Source organism: Mus musculus, chromosome 4, assembly GCF_000001635.26.
Source record: "Mus musculus strain C57BL/6J chromosome 4, GRCm38.p6 C57BL/6J".
NCBI classification, from domain to species: domain Eukaryota; kingdom Metazoa; phylum Chordata; class Mammalia; order Rodentia; family Muridae; genus Mus; species Mus musculus.
The window spans coordinates 109,150,766-109,165,705 of NC_000070.6; the positions used below are offsets into that span (position 1 = coordinate 109,150,766).

Consider the following 14,940-nt stretch of genomic DNA (forward strand, 5'->3'; position numbering starts at 1 on the left):
CACTTGCGGGTTAGCAGTTAATGTTCACAGTGGGTGGAAAAGTGTCTGGTTCCTATCAGTTACTTAGGAGCAATTCGATAGCTGGGATAGGTTTACTATCACCACGCTGCTATTGCTTCTGAGTAGTGGAACATTGAGGGCATAGCATTTTGTAATTGCATTAAACTGCATTGTTATATAAAGGTCCTAGTTTACATTAGTTCCTTCCAGGTAAGACGATAGTTCACTATAGCTAGTAACATCTCTCAAGAACAAGTGCTAGGGTTGGGGATACAAGAGAGCTTGCCCAGTATGCGTGAAGCTCTTGGTTTGATCCTCAGCATCTCATAAACCAGACAAGGTAATGCACACCCGTAATTCCAGCGCTCAGGATGGAGAGGCAGGAGGATCAGAGGTTCTGCCCATAGATCAAGTTCTGGGCCAGCCAAGAATTTGTGAAAACCTGTCTCAAAAGCTAAAGGTACTGAGAATTGTGTTCAATTTCCAATTCTGCTTTATGTTAGTGGTGTGTAGCCCCTTGTTTCCTTAACTGTAAGATAAAAATAGCACTAGCAATTATTCTGTAAAGCTTTGAGCTGCATGATTTAATACAGGTAGAATTCCAAGTAATGCCTCTTATGAAATAAACATTCAACAAATGATTGCTATAATTAGCATCCCAATATCCAAAATGTCATAAATCATTACACACATTAAATCATCAAAGATACAATTTCCTAAGCCAGGCATAGTATCTCACCCTGCAATCCCAGACCTGGAAAGCTCAGGCAGAAAGGTAAGTCATTCAAGGTCACTCAGGCCCATTTTGAAGCCATCCTTGTCTCAAAGATATATATATATATATATATACACACACACACACACACACACACACATATACATATATAGCTTATTGCAACATAAATTCAAACAACTGGACTTTTCCTAATCATTAAGGTGAGCTATAGACTATCTTGTCTTCTATTAGTTTGAGCCATATGAAATGCCTGTATGAGTCTACTTTTGATCTATAAAAACAGTAACTTCAGATGATTAGTTTCCGGGCTGGGAAGATGTAAGTGCTTGCTGCACAAGCATGAAAGCATGAAGACCTGAGTTCAGATCCAACCCCAGCACTATTGACGCTGAGACAGGCAGTTCCCCTGGGCTTGCTAACCTGGCCACCAGACTAGCCAATGTGTGAGCACCAAGTTCAGGGAGGGACCCTGCCTCAAAAAAGTAAGGTAGAGCAGGATAGATAGCAGGAGGCACCTGAGATAGACGTCTGACTTCCACACACGAGCATGCACACACTCATAAACACAGATACAAGTGCACCTCTGTCCTAACTGCTGTGAGTGCTCCTCCCAGCCTTTTGGCATTCCATCCTAGTATGATCTACGGTTTGACCATCAGTTCTTTGCTTGTTGAGATCTCCTAGATAAACGATAGATACTACTGCCATGGTTTTAATCCAAAGGCTTTTATTTAGCTCACAAAGATACACTATTTGGCCAACACTTTTAAAAAAATTTTTTAAAACTTGGAAATTTTGCATACCCTTTGAATAAAATAAATAAATAAATAAATAAATAAATAAATAAATAAATAAATCTGACTTCTCTTGGAAAGAAGTGGAAAATCTGGCAATGTCCAGCAAGCCTTCCCAAAGCCTTGACCAACTGGGCCAAGTACAGCAGCTTTCCCTTTCACTACTAGTCTTTATTATTATCCTTACATTTCATTTCATGTTGAATGTGGATGATGTGTCTGCGTGTGTGTGCGTATGTGGGCCACAGCACAGGTGCAGAGGTCAGAAGGCAATTTTGGGGCGTCTGTTCTCTCCTTCCATCATGTAGGTTCCAGGAGTTGAAATCTGATTATCAGACACGCAGACCCAAAACTGCAATCTTTGTCTAGCTTTAATCCTACCTGGTCATTCAGGCTTTGGGCTTCTCGTTCAACTGAACAATAGTATGCTCTCTCTTCACTTGCACTGGAGTTCAGATTCAGTTCCCATCATCTCTGTGTCTCCAAAGCAAACTCATGAAGACTCCTCTTCTGGTTTGTTTTATATGTGACAACATTCAATCAGACAACCAGGCCAAGAATACCACTACTACTAAATTCTCCTTCAATCAATCACCAATTCCCATTGATTTACTCACTACACATGTCTAATCTGTTCCTCTTTGCTTTCCCTATTGCCATTACTTTGGTCTGTTCAGGATCCATTACCAGCCACAGCTATTTCACCACAGATAAACTGTCCATCCTCCTAGCCAAAAGCAATGCCTGCAGCTGTGTTGTAGGTTCTATTGGTTCAGGTCTCATTGGCTCTTGCCTTCTCCAGAACGCTGATCCAACTACCCCCCAAAACATACACACACCCCACAGCCCCACCCCTTACCCCTCTTCTAGCATTATCAGCTCTTCCTCTCCATGGAATCACTGCAGTCAACATAGAAACACACTATTATTGTTCCTTTTGTCCTTACACATAATTTAAATCTCCCTGAACTCCCGAGGCCTGCAGTCCCCTCTTCTGCTCCTGCTATCTCTTCAGTAGACTGAAGCACTCAGCCCTGGTTTATAGCTACTGTTCTCAAGGTTTCAAGATGCCCTCCTGAGTAACTCCACTATGGCATCATTTCTTAGTGCGCGCTTCCCGGTCTGTCAGCAGCGTCTGACCTGCAGCAGGTCCTTCTCCCTCCTAGAAGCGCTGTCTCCAGGCTCCGTGTGCTTCTTGTCTCCTTTGGTCGCCAGTCCCTTTTACTGATTCTGCCTCATCCTGAAGCCTCTAAAGTACATGTACGAGGGCCCAAAACTCAGTGTTTGGACTTTTTTTCTTTCTACTGTTGTCCCCAAATTCTCAAGGCCATAAACACTGTCTCTATGCCAATGAGTCCTTCAAACTGTAGGACAGTGGAACTGTCCACTTTAGTTAATTGCAACTCCATTTTTTTTTAACCCAATCAACCTCAACTTGCCTTTCTGTCATGTGCTGCAACTCAACGTTCAAAATGAACGCATCACTGAAGAGAAGATGACTTACCAGTGGAGACGTAAGAAAGCCATACAACGATACGGGTGGACTATAAAACACTGCTCTGAGCTAAAAGGAAGACAAGGACACATGCTATGATCCCATTCGTTTGGCGCTCCCTAGGGGGCATGCTCACCTCTACCGACAGAAAGCAGATCAGTGTCGCCTGGACCAGGGCTTAGAAGGGGGGGTGTCTGAAAGGGAAACAATCTTTTGGAGTGGCAGAAATGTTCCATATGTTGATTGTGGTGGCAGCTATATATAAATAGGCTGACAAAAACTGAATTATATGAGACATATATTTTTAAATATTTTAATCTGAAGGTCTTTTGAAAATTTTTCACTTCTACTACTACTACTGCTACTACTACTACTACTGCCGTTATCATTATTATCACCATGTGTTTCAGTGTACGTGAAACATGCACGCACATATGACAGAGGGAGTTCATGAACACCACAGCATGTGTGAGGAACCAGAGGCCACCTCTCTGCCACCTTTGACGGTGTCCCAGGGATCAAGGTCATCACACTTTGCAGCATGAGCTCTGCCCACTGAGCCATGGTCTCACCAGTCCCTCAGGCATGCATTTTAGTTCATGTTAATTGTATGCTACTAAAGCTGATTAATCCGACCACTGTTCGCTCCCTCCCCACCCCCACTGGTGCAGTATGGACACTAGCACTCCCTTATTTCTTGTCTACAACGAGTTCCTAAATGGTTTCCTAGTCTGTACCCCTCCACACCTTATTCACAAGATAGTGGCCAGAGCTACCCCGTAAAATAGGAATCTCATCACGTCACTCTCTGATCAAAATTTCCTAATGGGCTTTCATAGCAATAAAACTCCTTTTTATCTTTCTTTCTTTTTTATTTTTAATTTTTGGCAATAGGGTCTTACTCTGTAGCCCAGGCAGGCCTGAAAGTCACTATGTAGACCCTGGGTTCTATCTCAGCACAGGAAAAAAGGTAACACTCAGACATGTTATTACAATATGTATGAACCTAAATTTGCTTCCAGTTCTTGTCAGCAATTGAAGATTTTTTTAAAAAAGTACTATAAAATGTAAGCTCTATCAAACACTGAATATGTTTTGTATTAAATTTGTCGATCTTCTAAGCAAGTATCTCTAAGTCTGAAGTAATTTTCCTAATCACCTAAATAAATGAGCAATTTAAGTTCTTCATATAAGTTCCTGCTGTGTGACACCCCACAAATGTTACAGTAGAAAACAAACAATCTAACATTCTGGAAACTTAAGAGTTCACTTTGAAAATTCCTATTTATCTTTATCACTTAAATAATGTCTTGTTTTATCAGCAAGCCACATAAATAGAAAACTGCTAAAGAGGTCAGTTCGACATAAATAATTTAAGGTAAGGAGCCTTTGCTCAGAGATCCAAGGCTGCCCTTCCACCAAGCAAACAAAGCTTCAGGAGCCCAGAGGGGCCTCCCCGGCAACTGCAGAGCCCTGCGCTGCAGCCCTGCATCCAGTAGCTCCTGCTAGAACTGCACTGAAGTATTCAACTCCAATCGAGTAAAGGGTCCCAGTTGCCTGCTTTGGCTTATGAGCAGCACTGCATATTTAACCGGAAAATCAGAGCTGTTTTATAACACGATTAAAATGTTTTATGAAGTTAAATGGATGGAAATTTCCAGGGGAGCACCATCATTTAAGAAATTCTAAACAAGTAATATTCTCAAAAACAGTTAATATGTTAAGGATAAGCATGATGAGACATTAGAAATGTCGCTGCTGAGTACCCTGGCCTGTCTTTATTGTTCATAGGCAACATCTTTCATTTCTATGTGACGATCTCTTAAACAAGACAATGAAGAAAACCAGCTGTGATGTACTGTCCCAGTGTAGGATGACAGTGACCTAAGCGCCTTCACATAGCACATATGGCCACCAGCAGACCTCACAACTAAAACATTTTTAAGCTGTAACTGTACTTGGTACTCATTCACCTTGCTCTGTATCTGGCAACCGCAACAGTGATCACACGTACAGGTTCAGAGAAAGTACTAACATCTCCAAATAGTCTCATTTCTAAGTTTCCTGGATTGCTTTAAACCTAAAACAGACATTATTCTGGATAGAAAAGACAACAGAACAACAGTACCAAAACTAATAGGCACTCCTCACAGACGACAGGTCCTTAGGACTAGACCACTAAAATCAGCTTTCATCTGCTGGTTTAGAGCTTTCAAAGCAAGATGGAATGAGAGCAACCATACAGTACCTTACCCCTTCTACCGGTGAGCCATAGCATGCAATGCCGAAACATAGCAGTGGCAGATGGCATTGGAGTTATTAACTACAGAAAGGATAATGGCAGAGCAATGATGGCTGGCAGACAAGACACAGAAATGCAGATGGAATGAATGCAAACTTGGAGTCTTGAAGCAGAGCAAAACCTTTCAGGCAAAGGCTGCCTCTAGCTTCAGTTGAATTTACATTTTGAGCTTCACACGGACAAACACTGCAGCCTTCCCAATCAGTCCTTCAGACTCTTCATGCAGAGGCAGAACCACACTCCTCGATAAAGAACATCAGCAACCTTCTGTAAGCACAAGCCAGCAGCAGCAGCAGCAGCCCATTACTCTCGCTTCTCACTGATTTTTATCCTGTAAATTTTTAATCTCCAATCGCAGCCAGATCCACAGTCGCTTCAAATTAATGTGCATCCACTGCAGATACAAATCCCTGCCTAACCTGCAGTACCACTTCATCCAGAAGGTTCCTGTGCACTCGTTCATGCAGGGTCAGTTGCAAAACCATTCAAGTCACTCAGCAAGCAACCCACGAGAGAAGGGAGGCAGGTAGGACTGAGGAGAGAACCTCTCTTTTCCGCTCACCCTGGAAGTGGAAGGTTTTCTGATCGACAGTGATTGTGAAGGTGCTGTCGTCCTCGTCGTCTATACCAATCACAGCTCCCTGCGAGACAAAGAGCAAAATCCCAATAAGGCAAACAATGACATCAGCAATATTCACCACTGCTACAGCCCTGGAATACCCGATGCGCTGAGGACGCTGGAAGCAGGCTAGATGGAGCAGAGAAATCCGAGAACCTTGTTTTGCTTGAAGAGGAAGAACTACAGGAGGAGGGCTGGCAGGGCACACTAGCAGTACTTGGCTCGGAGACTTTCCATGCCTTGCATAAGAGACAAGGATGCAGAGGGAGGGAGCAAACAGGCTGAATCTGTAATCTGTTTAACAGCCAGCCACCGAGCCCTTCTGAGCTTTAAATTGCTCCCTAAAACGGGAGTCAGAAACCTACACCGCCCCAGGTTGTTGTGCAGCGCAAAGACGGCAGGTGCTCCACATCGGGTGCCTCTCTACCGCGCTTGTTAGTGCAGAAACACCAGCTGACATTTGCTCCAAAACACTGTCCAAGAGCCAGATGCTGCCTGGCCACTCGTGCTGCTGTGGGCGCCACAGTTTTCACACTGTTACTGTTTTCGCCTGTCTGCCTCCTCCCACTAAACTGCTGTGAGGTTTTGGGAGGTCAGGACAGTTTTCTCTTATTTAGACACACGGCACTCAAGTTTTATGTAGTGCATGGCTTCTAAAAGAAACCATGACTATCAAACTGCAGTAAGAAGGCAGGGAGCTACACTGGTTAGCTGTTTTGGAAACTTTTGACTTATTTTTATATTCAAACACAGGAATTAATGGGGGGGGGGGCTATACAAAATCAAAGTCTACTAGGCAACATTCTCAAGGAATCAATATCTTGCATATCCCAGAAGAGCTAGAGAACATGCCATACCACACCACGGGAACACATTACTCTCACACAGTCCATTATTAAAATATCTTGAAAGTAAAAGTCAAAGGACTGGAGGAAAAAAAAACAAAACAGAATCAAAACAAAAACCTTATCACATGAAATAAGTGGTGTGTAGGGTAACTACTTTTATCCTACAACTACTAATAGAACCAAAGATTTACTTCTTCCCAGAGACCATACAGATAAACCTCACCTCGACCTAAGTTCCATACACCTGACTTACTTATCCTTCCACGTCAGAATGGATAAGAAATGTTGTCACCATTCTTAAATAAGGAAATGTCTACAGACTTAGTCTAGTCCCAACAGGAAGCTCACAGCTGGACCAGGACTGGCTGTCACTTGTGTGGCACAGACGACCCTCACCCCCACCAGAGCAGTCATTCTGGTTAACTTCACTTTGTGATTAGCTAGGCTAACCTCATGAAATTCTGATAAATCAAACATCCCCTGGGTCCAAATACTCAATAACCAAGGACGAGCATGTCGCTAGATGAAGCTCTGAGACACGTAACCGCGGCCCTTGCCTTTAAGGCCCTTGAGTTCCAGAACAGATAAAAAGAAGAGTGCAGCGCACTACCAAGAGTGCTCTCTACCGGAGGAACCTTGGAAACAGTATCAAAGAAGCTTGTCACTAAGGAAATAACCACACGGACAAACACACAGATGGAAAGAAGTCTAGCATTCCCTTGAGGGCAGGGTGAATAGGGACTAAATGCTAGTAAATAGGGGCAGGGAGGCTGTTTTGGAGACAAGGTGCTACAGTCTTGCCCAGAAGGCCTCAAACTCCTGGGCTCAAGTAATTCTTGTGTCTCAGTCTCCCACTGGAATCACAGGCATATACCACTATACCTGGCTGGCATTTATTTCTTCTCATTGATGAAAACATTCTAAAATTGACCATACTATTGTGCTGGTTGCACTAGCCTAAGAATATACCAAAACATTAACCACATAGTTAAATCAATATACTCTACAGTATGTGAATTTTCTTTTCTTTTAATACAGGTTCTCATATAGCTCAAGTTGACCTAATTCTAAGTAGCCAAGGATGACGCTGAATTCCTGATCTTCGTGCCTCCAGCTCGAGTGATGAGATTAATAATATGCATCATCATTCCCAGTTTCATATGATGCTGGGGATGCAGGCAGGGCTTCACACAAGCTAGACAAGTCCTCTACTCAACTACATCCCCAGACCCAGTACGGAAATTGTAACTCAACCAAGCCGTACTACATTAACCTACTTCTGAGTGGTTCTTGGTTTCTTTAGGGTTATCCCTAATAACTGGAGTTACAGACAGTTGTGAGCTGCCATGTGGGTGCTGGGACTTGAACCCAGGTCCTCTGGAAGAGTAGTCAGTGCTCTTATCCACTGAGCCATCTCTCCAGCCCTCTTCTGTGTTTCTTAATCCAAGTTTGTCCATCATCTAATCACCCAAGACAGGTATCACAAGGGCTGCCCAGATGCCCCTCATCCCCTCACTGTGCTCCACATTTGCTCATTTGGAACTATCACCTTTGCTTCTTTCTCCTTTGGTGCCGGGGATTGGAGCCAGGGCCTCACACCTGCTAGGCAAACTTCCACGGAGCTGTCTCCTGCCCAGAGCTGGTATCTAAGTTCACCATCTCCACAGCTCCTGGCATAATAGAAGTCTCCACCAATTTCTTGCTCACTAAATGCAATCTGTCTTCAGTCCAGTCACCTTCTAAACCAGTCTTTCTTATTGCCAGAGAAGTAGTTTCTAAAGCACAAACTCTAAGAGACAGACTTAAAAACTTCTTTGGCTCTCCATAAACTAATAAAGTCAACATTACTTTTTTTTTTTTTTTTTGAGACAGAATTTCTCTGTGTAGCTCTGGCTGTCCTGGAACTCACTCTGTAGAACAGGCTGGCCTTGAACTCAGAAATCCGCCTGCCTCTGCCTCCCAAGTGCTGGGATTAAAGGCATGTGCCACCACTGCCCGGCCATTCAAGACTGCTCAAATTTGGTTCTGCTAACCTCCTCCTGTTATACTCCTGCCATACACTCTCTAAAGAGAGACCCTATATATACTCAACTCCTCCCCTACAGAGAGACCCTGTATGCATCACCCTCTTCCCTACAGAGAGACTATACATACTCACCCCTCCCCTACAGAGAGACCCTATATTTATCACCCCCTTCCCTATAGAGACCCTATATGTATCACCCCCTCCCCTACAGAGACTATATGTACTCACCCCTCCCCTACAGAGACCCTATATGTATCACCCCCTCTCCTACAGAGAGACTATATGTACTCACCCCTCCCCTACAGAGAGACCCTATATGTACTCAGTCTCAATGCTTCTTCCACACACCAAAACAAAACAAAACAGCAAGCAGTCTCACATTTTCAAATCATTTTTCCAACCCAGGTCTCCATCACTTCCTAAACAAAACCCACCCCCAACTCATCTCCCTTTAGCTTCTGGCCTGTCCCTGAGAGCAGCACCCATCTCCATCCCTGCATCCATGCCTCCCCCCTCTCACTGCACCCCATGGCCACTCTTTAGTAGTCTTCGGACAGAACTCCAGCAGCATGTACAGCTGTCACCTGCTGCTCCTTACCAGCCTTTGTGCCTCAGCTGCACTTCAGAGAGGTCTCCCCCCAAGAACTTTTGCTGATCTAATATGGAAGAAAGCATTCCTTTGGGGTCCACTCCACTTCCCTGAAGGCTTTGGAACCTAGCTAGCAGTCTCCTGCTCCAGGCAGAATCTGCCACTATGGGAGTGTCCTTCAATATACACAAGGACATGCCTCTGACACTCCAACTTCTCCATTTGAAGTGTTAAAAAAAATCTTAATTTTCCATGAAAATATCCTAGCTGTATATTGTTCAATACTGTAGCTGTTCAGTTTTATGTGACCGCTTACATTTAATTATTAAAATTAAGCAAAATTTAGAAATAACTGGAGCCAAAAGTATAGCTCTTTGGCAAAGCAATGCTTAACACCAATAAGGCCCTGCATCCGGTCTCCAACGCCAGGAAAAAAAAAAAAAACAAAAAAAACAAAAAAAACAAAACAAAACAAAAAAAACTACAGTGGTAATTCATAGGCTCTGTAAGCTGGGAGAGCTGGTGGGTATGCAAATGGACGGCACAGATACAGACCATTTTAGTCACTGAGAAAGTTAGAAGCATCATGGCACCACAAGCCAGAGGACAATGCTGTCTGGCCACTGAGAAGAAAAGCAGCTACTGCTATCGTGAACATGTGCAATGAGTGGGGCATTGAGCTGAGCACTTTACACTCACTCACTTGGAAAACTTTGGAATGGAATATGCACGAATCCTGTGTACAAGGTCAGTGAAGAGCAACTCTTCCTAATCGTTTACCCACCTCTATCCTAAAGGAATTTATTTAGAAGCTGCAGCAGGGGAGGGCAGTTACTCATACACCTTGACCAAAGGACAGTCCTCCTCTACCAGACAAGATCATCAAGGGCTCAGCTTGGGGAGGGATGCAGTAAAGGAGGAAAGGAGCAGACTGGCCAATCAACCGGGGCTTCCCCAGGGTGGCAGATGTTGTAGCCAGACAAGATGGATGACAGATGTTGCAAGCAGATCGCCATTCTACACAGTGAGGTAAACACTGTTCTTCAACATTATTAAGTCCTTCTGTCTTGAGTTTTATACAAATGGACTCAAGAATCTTAATCTGCTTTCACACAAAATGTTTGTAAACTAACCTACGTTGCGGGTTGCAGTTTGTTGAGGGTTTTTGTTTGTTTTTACAGTTATGCTTCTATTTGGCTATTCAAAACATCAATTTCACTGTGGATAGACATTTATACTGCCAGTTTTACCCCAGGATAATGTTGGTTTGGACACTGTTGATCTTTTCTTATGCTTAGTAGACTCAAACCTTGGGGTGGAGTTACTAGATCAGAGGTATGAGCCTGGTGGTCTGCAGACTGTTGAGGGTTCTAAGAGCAGCTGTGCTGGCCTCACTCCCACTTCACGAGCACATCTGAAATCACGCAGCAGTGACCACTGAAAATCTGACAGGGGCTTTAGTTTCCATTTCTCTGGTATCTGATTGGGTATCTTTTCATGTTTATCGCTATTTGCATATCCTCTGTACGATGACAACCGTTCAGTGACGTTGATACGCAAGAAACAAACCATCTTTTCCTATTCTCAGTTTTCTTTCTATTGTCTACAGTATCTGTCCCCTGCCCTTTACATCTTCTGTCTTCTGAGGAACAGTTCTTAACTTTAATTCCTTCCCTACAATGTCTTCAGTTTATACTTTATAGTTGTACTTCCCGTGTGTCCTTCAAGAAGTGTTTCTCAGTCCTAAGACCAAGGAAATATTTTTCCTGCACTGTTTTCTGGAAGCCTCTAGAAGCTTTTACATTTCAGTATTAGGAAAATAGGCCCTCTCACTTTTCTTGGCCTTTTTATGTTCTAAATCATACCTCCACCACAGTCAAGCTGGCCATGTACAGGAGGGTAGGTGAGAGCATGGAACTTATCTTCTGAGGTCTATGGAACTGTCTGAGAAAACCTGAATTAGGGGTGGTATTCTCGACCCTTAGAAGTGTTAAGTGGACTCAGCAAGTTCCATGCATGAACGAGTGCACTCACACTGATTGACAGCTTCACTACCACAATGCTCATGGTTTTCTGGGCAAAGGTTTTCACCCATCTTACTCCATTCCCTCTCACCTTTTCTCTCCTCTTCACCAGCCCCAGCTGCTGGTGCACATATGCAAGACTCTTCAACAACAGCCAGGACCCTCTTTGAGTCTGCATCCACTCCAGCAATTAGACTTTCTCTAATTCCTTTCCAGGCAGGATTCTGTGATCATCCAAACCTCTGGCCTGTAACTCGTCTCAGTCTTCCATTCCTTGAGTGCAAGAAGCACATCGCCAGCTCTTCTTCATCTCACAGAAGGTGACCTTATGACCTGTTTGCCCACAACAATCCTGAATTATTCCTGTTGCTCTGGTACAATAACGAAGGACTTCTACTTTCACTGTCACAACTGGCCAGGTTTCAGAGACGGCCACACTGCACCACAGCTGAGCCCCAAGGCGCTAACTTCCCTCAGTGACTTCTGTACCTGAACTGCTTGAGAGCTACCGGTTGTTGCAAGACCCTTCCCACAACCACACATCCCCAGTTATTCTCTCTGCTACCCTTCCTCTCCCCCCTTCTGGGTTTGCTCTGATATTGGGGTGGGGGTGGGGGCATTCTGGAGCAAAGCTTCTCTTGGCAACTCATAGAGGAAATAATATCAAGAAAACTGTTGTTCTAACCCACCAAAATATCAACCTTTTATTGTGATGCTTTTAAGGCTCATGACCCCAACATAATACATACTTATCTTCTATGGCCTCTTTTTCTCTGAGGTTTTCTTTTTTGTTGTGTCTTGGGTTTTGTTTTCTTTTGTTTTTTCCAAGACAGTTTATCTGTGTAGCCCTGTCTGTCCTAGAACTCACTTTATAGATTGGCTGGCCTCGAACTCAGAGATCCGCCTGCCTCTGCCTCCTGAGTGCTAAGATTAAGTTGTGCGCCACTGCTGGTCTTCTCTGAGGCATGCTCATCAGTACATACTTCTTCAGGCTGCAGACAGTAGCTACAGCTTCAGAGTCTTCTCCAAGTGGATGGATTTCTTGGTTTTCTTTTTCTCTTTTTTCTATACACACAGAAAGACTTTAAACATGAATAATGATGCAAAAGCCTAAGATAGAATCAGTTTTGTTTTAATGATTTGGGAGAAAAAAAACAAGGCAAAACAAGATACAAGGTGTTGTTTTGTGTGTTTTGTTTGCAGAGCGAGCGAGCGAGTGAGCGAGAGAGAGAAAGAGAGAGAAGTAGGTTGGTAAACTGATTCCAAAGGCAATAAAGGAATGATGACCACTCCAGAGCATAAATTGCTCACCCACCTCCTAAAAGGAACATGGTTGCTGCTAAGCACACTATTCCCACTTTACACTAAGCACACAATGTCCCTGGCTACAGAAACAACAGTAGAACTTAACTGTGCACTCATATATACATGTCCTTTAAACATGCCCACCTATTATTACAAATATAGTTCTTTTAACTCTTTTCCTAGTTGATTACAGGAATTATTAAAGAATGTTACTAGCTTTTGCACATTGTTCTCATATCCAATTTGCTGTTTTTGAGACAGGGTCTTACTATATATACGTGCACATATATATGTGCATATACATATATATATACATACACACATATACAAACACACAAATGATTTGATCTGGAACTTCCTTAGTAGACCAGACTGTCCTCAAATTCAGAGATGCACTTGGCTCTGCCTCCTGAGATGTATTTATATTTACATCTGTGTGTGCATCTGTGCATGTATGCTATTATGCAAAGGTGCCCACAGATGCCAGCAGAAGGTATTAAATACCCTGGAGCTGGATTATAGGCAGTTGTGGGTCACCTGAAATGGTTGCTGGAATTGATCTCCAATCCTCAGAAAGAACAGTGTGTACTCTTAACCACTGATCTATCTCTCCAGTAACCTCAATATCCAAAGTTTTTGTTCAAGGCTAGTTATAAAAATAAAGTTTATGCAATGTTTTCACATTATTTTATTTATTGGCACATATGTGTCATGGCACACATGCAGAGGTCAGAGGACAAATTGTGGGAGTTGGCAAGTGAATTCAGGTCATCTGATTGAGCAGCGAACATTGTTACCCACTGAGCCATCCCTCCAATGCTTCTGTAGGTTCTCGTGGATTGTACGCACATAAACATGTTATGTGCAAATAGGATTAACTTTAATTCTCCTACTGTCCCATCGCCTATCCTATCTTTTTTCTTTGTTCCTTGCTCTTATATGACCACGTGCCGAGACCACTTGTGTAGTTTACAGAAACATACGCAAACACAAATTTTCTGACCAAGCCATTTATCTCTTGCTTTTTCTTCATTTGATATTCTAGGACCTGCAGGGTTTAACACTGAAGCAGCAGCAAATGCAGGCACCTCTCTCGCTGCTGATTTAATGAGGACCGTGAGGTTTAGGAGAGTGCCTAGGAGTTAAAGTGCTCACTGTGAGATCTTTTGCCAAGACCAGAGTTTGGATCCCCTGGACTCACATGAACGTTCTTCTGCCTAGAAAGCCAGCATCTGAAGGCAGAGACAGGAGCCCTGGAGCGAACTGGCTAGCATGGCAAGCTGAGAGTTCACCTGAATGGGCCTGCCTTACTAATAACTTGGAAAGCGCTGCACACAGGAGAACATGTATGCAAATCACATACACATACAAAAAAGAAAGAACTCGCACACTGCTTCACTATTAAGTACATAAGACTTATAATCCATCTCTCTGTGGTGATCCTAAGCCTCTCAGAATGTCAGAGTCCAAGATTCGTCTGCACCAATAGTGCTTACTATAGGCAGGCATGGCAGCCCAAGCCTATGATCTCAGCTACTCGAGAGGCTGAGGCAGAGAACCACGGTTCAAGGCCAGCATGGGCATCAGTAAGCCCTGGTCTGAAAAAAACTAAAGGGAGCTGGAAATGCCCCTCAGTGGTGTGGGAATGCCCCTCAGTGGTGAACTGCTGGTCTGGGATCTCTAAAGCAGTAGGTTCAATCTCTACCACTTTTCAAATACATTAACAAATTTGATGCTGACAATTCTGTGAGTGAACAGTATGGTACCCCGTCTGGTCTAGCTTTTCTTCTTCTTTTTAAGAGCTCAGGAATGCATGGAAAGTGTTGGCTCATTTCATAGGGCAGAATTCATTCTTAACCTTCATTCCACAGACGCCATGCTGTGGTCTCTACCTCTCACCCTCTTTAATGCTTTTACTTATCCATTTTGCAGATATTTCCTAAAAATGTTATTGTTGTGCTTTCAGATGAAACATGGGGCTGGGGAGTGGTGGCACACACCTTCAATCCCAGCACTTAGGAGGCAGAAGCAGGCAGATCTCTGTAAGTTCGAGGCCATCCTGGTTCACAGGGAAAGAGAGTTTCGGGGCAGCCAGGGTTACACAGAGAAACCCTATCTCAAAAGGCTAAAACCTAAAAATAAAACCATGGGGATGAAGTGGAAGATCAGATCCAAGCAGCAACCATCACTACTTCTTCAGGG

The 14,940-nt window shown here is 43.5% G+C and overlaps 1 protein-coding gene and 1 long non-coding RNA gene across 14 annotated transcripts in view; one reads left to right on the forward strand and one right to left on the reverse strand.

Moving 5' to 3' along the window:
- Positions 1-14,412, forward strand: part of Gm52703 — a 32,042-nt gene extending 17,630 nt beyond the window's left edge. The window contains exon 3 of the long non-coding RNA XR_003955256.1: positions 13,784-14,412. This is a non-coding gene — a long non-coding RNA (predicted gene, 52703). The remainder of the gene's footprint in view (positions 1-13,783) is intronic.
- Positions 1-14,940, reverse strand: part of Osbpl9 (oxysterol binding protein-like 9) — a 141,128-nt gene that overhangs the window by 89,621 nt on the left and 36,567 nt on the right. For 6 of the 13 annotated variants that reach the window (NM_133885.4, NM_001368727.1, NM_001346502.2 and 3 more), the window contains exon 3: positions 5,890-5,968. The exons of 1 other annotated variant lie outside the window; for it this stretch is intronic. In NM_133885.4, coding sequence (NP_598646.4) covers positions 5,890-5,968 — 79 coding nt within the window. Of the gene's footprint in view, positions 1-5,488; positions 5,969-14,940 lie in introns of those variants that run through there. 6 more of the 13 variants (XM_030253060.1, XM_030253062.1, XM_030253063.1 and 3 more) reach the window with 6 other exon arrangements.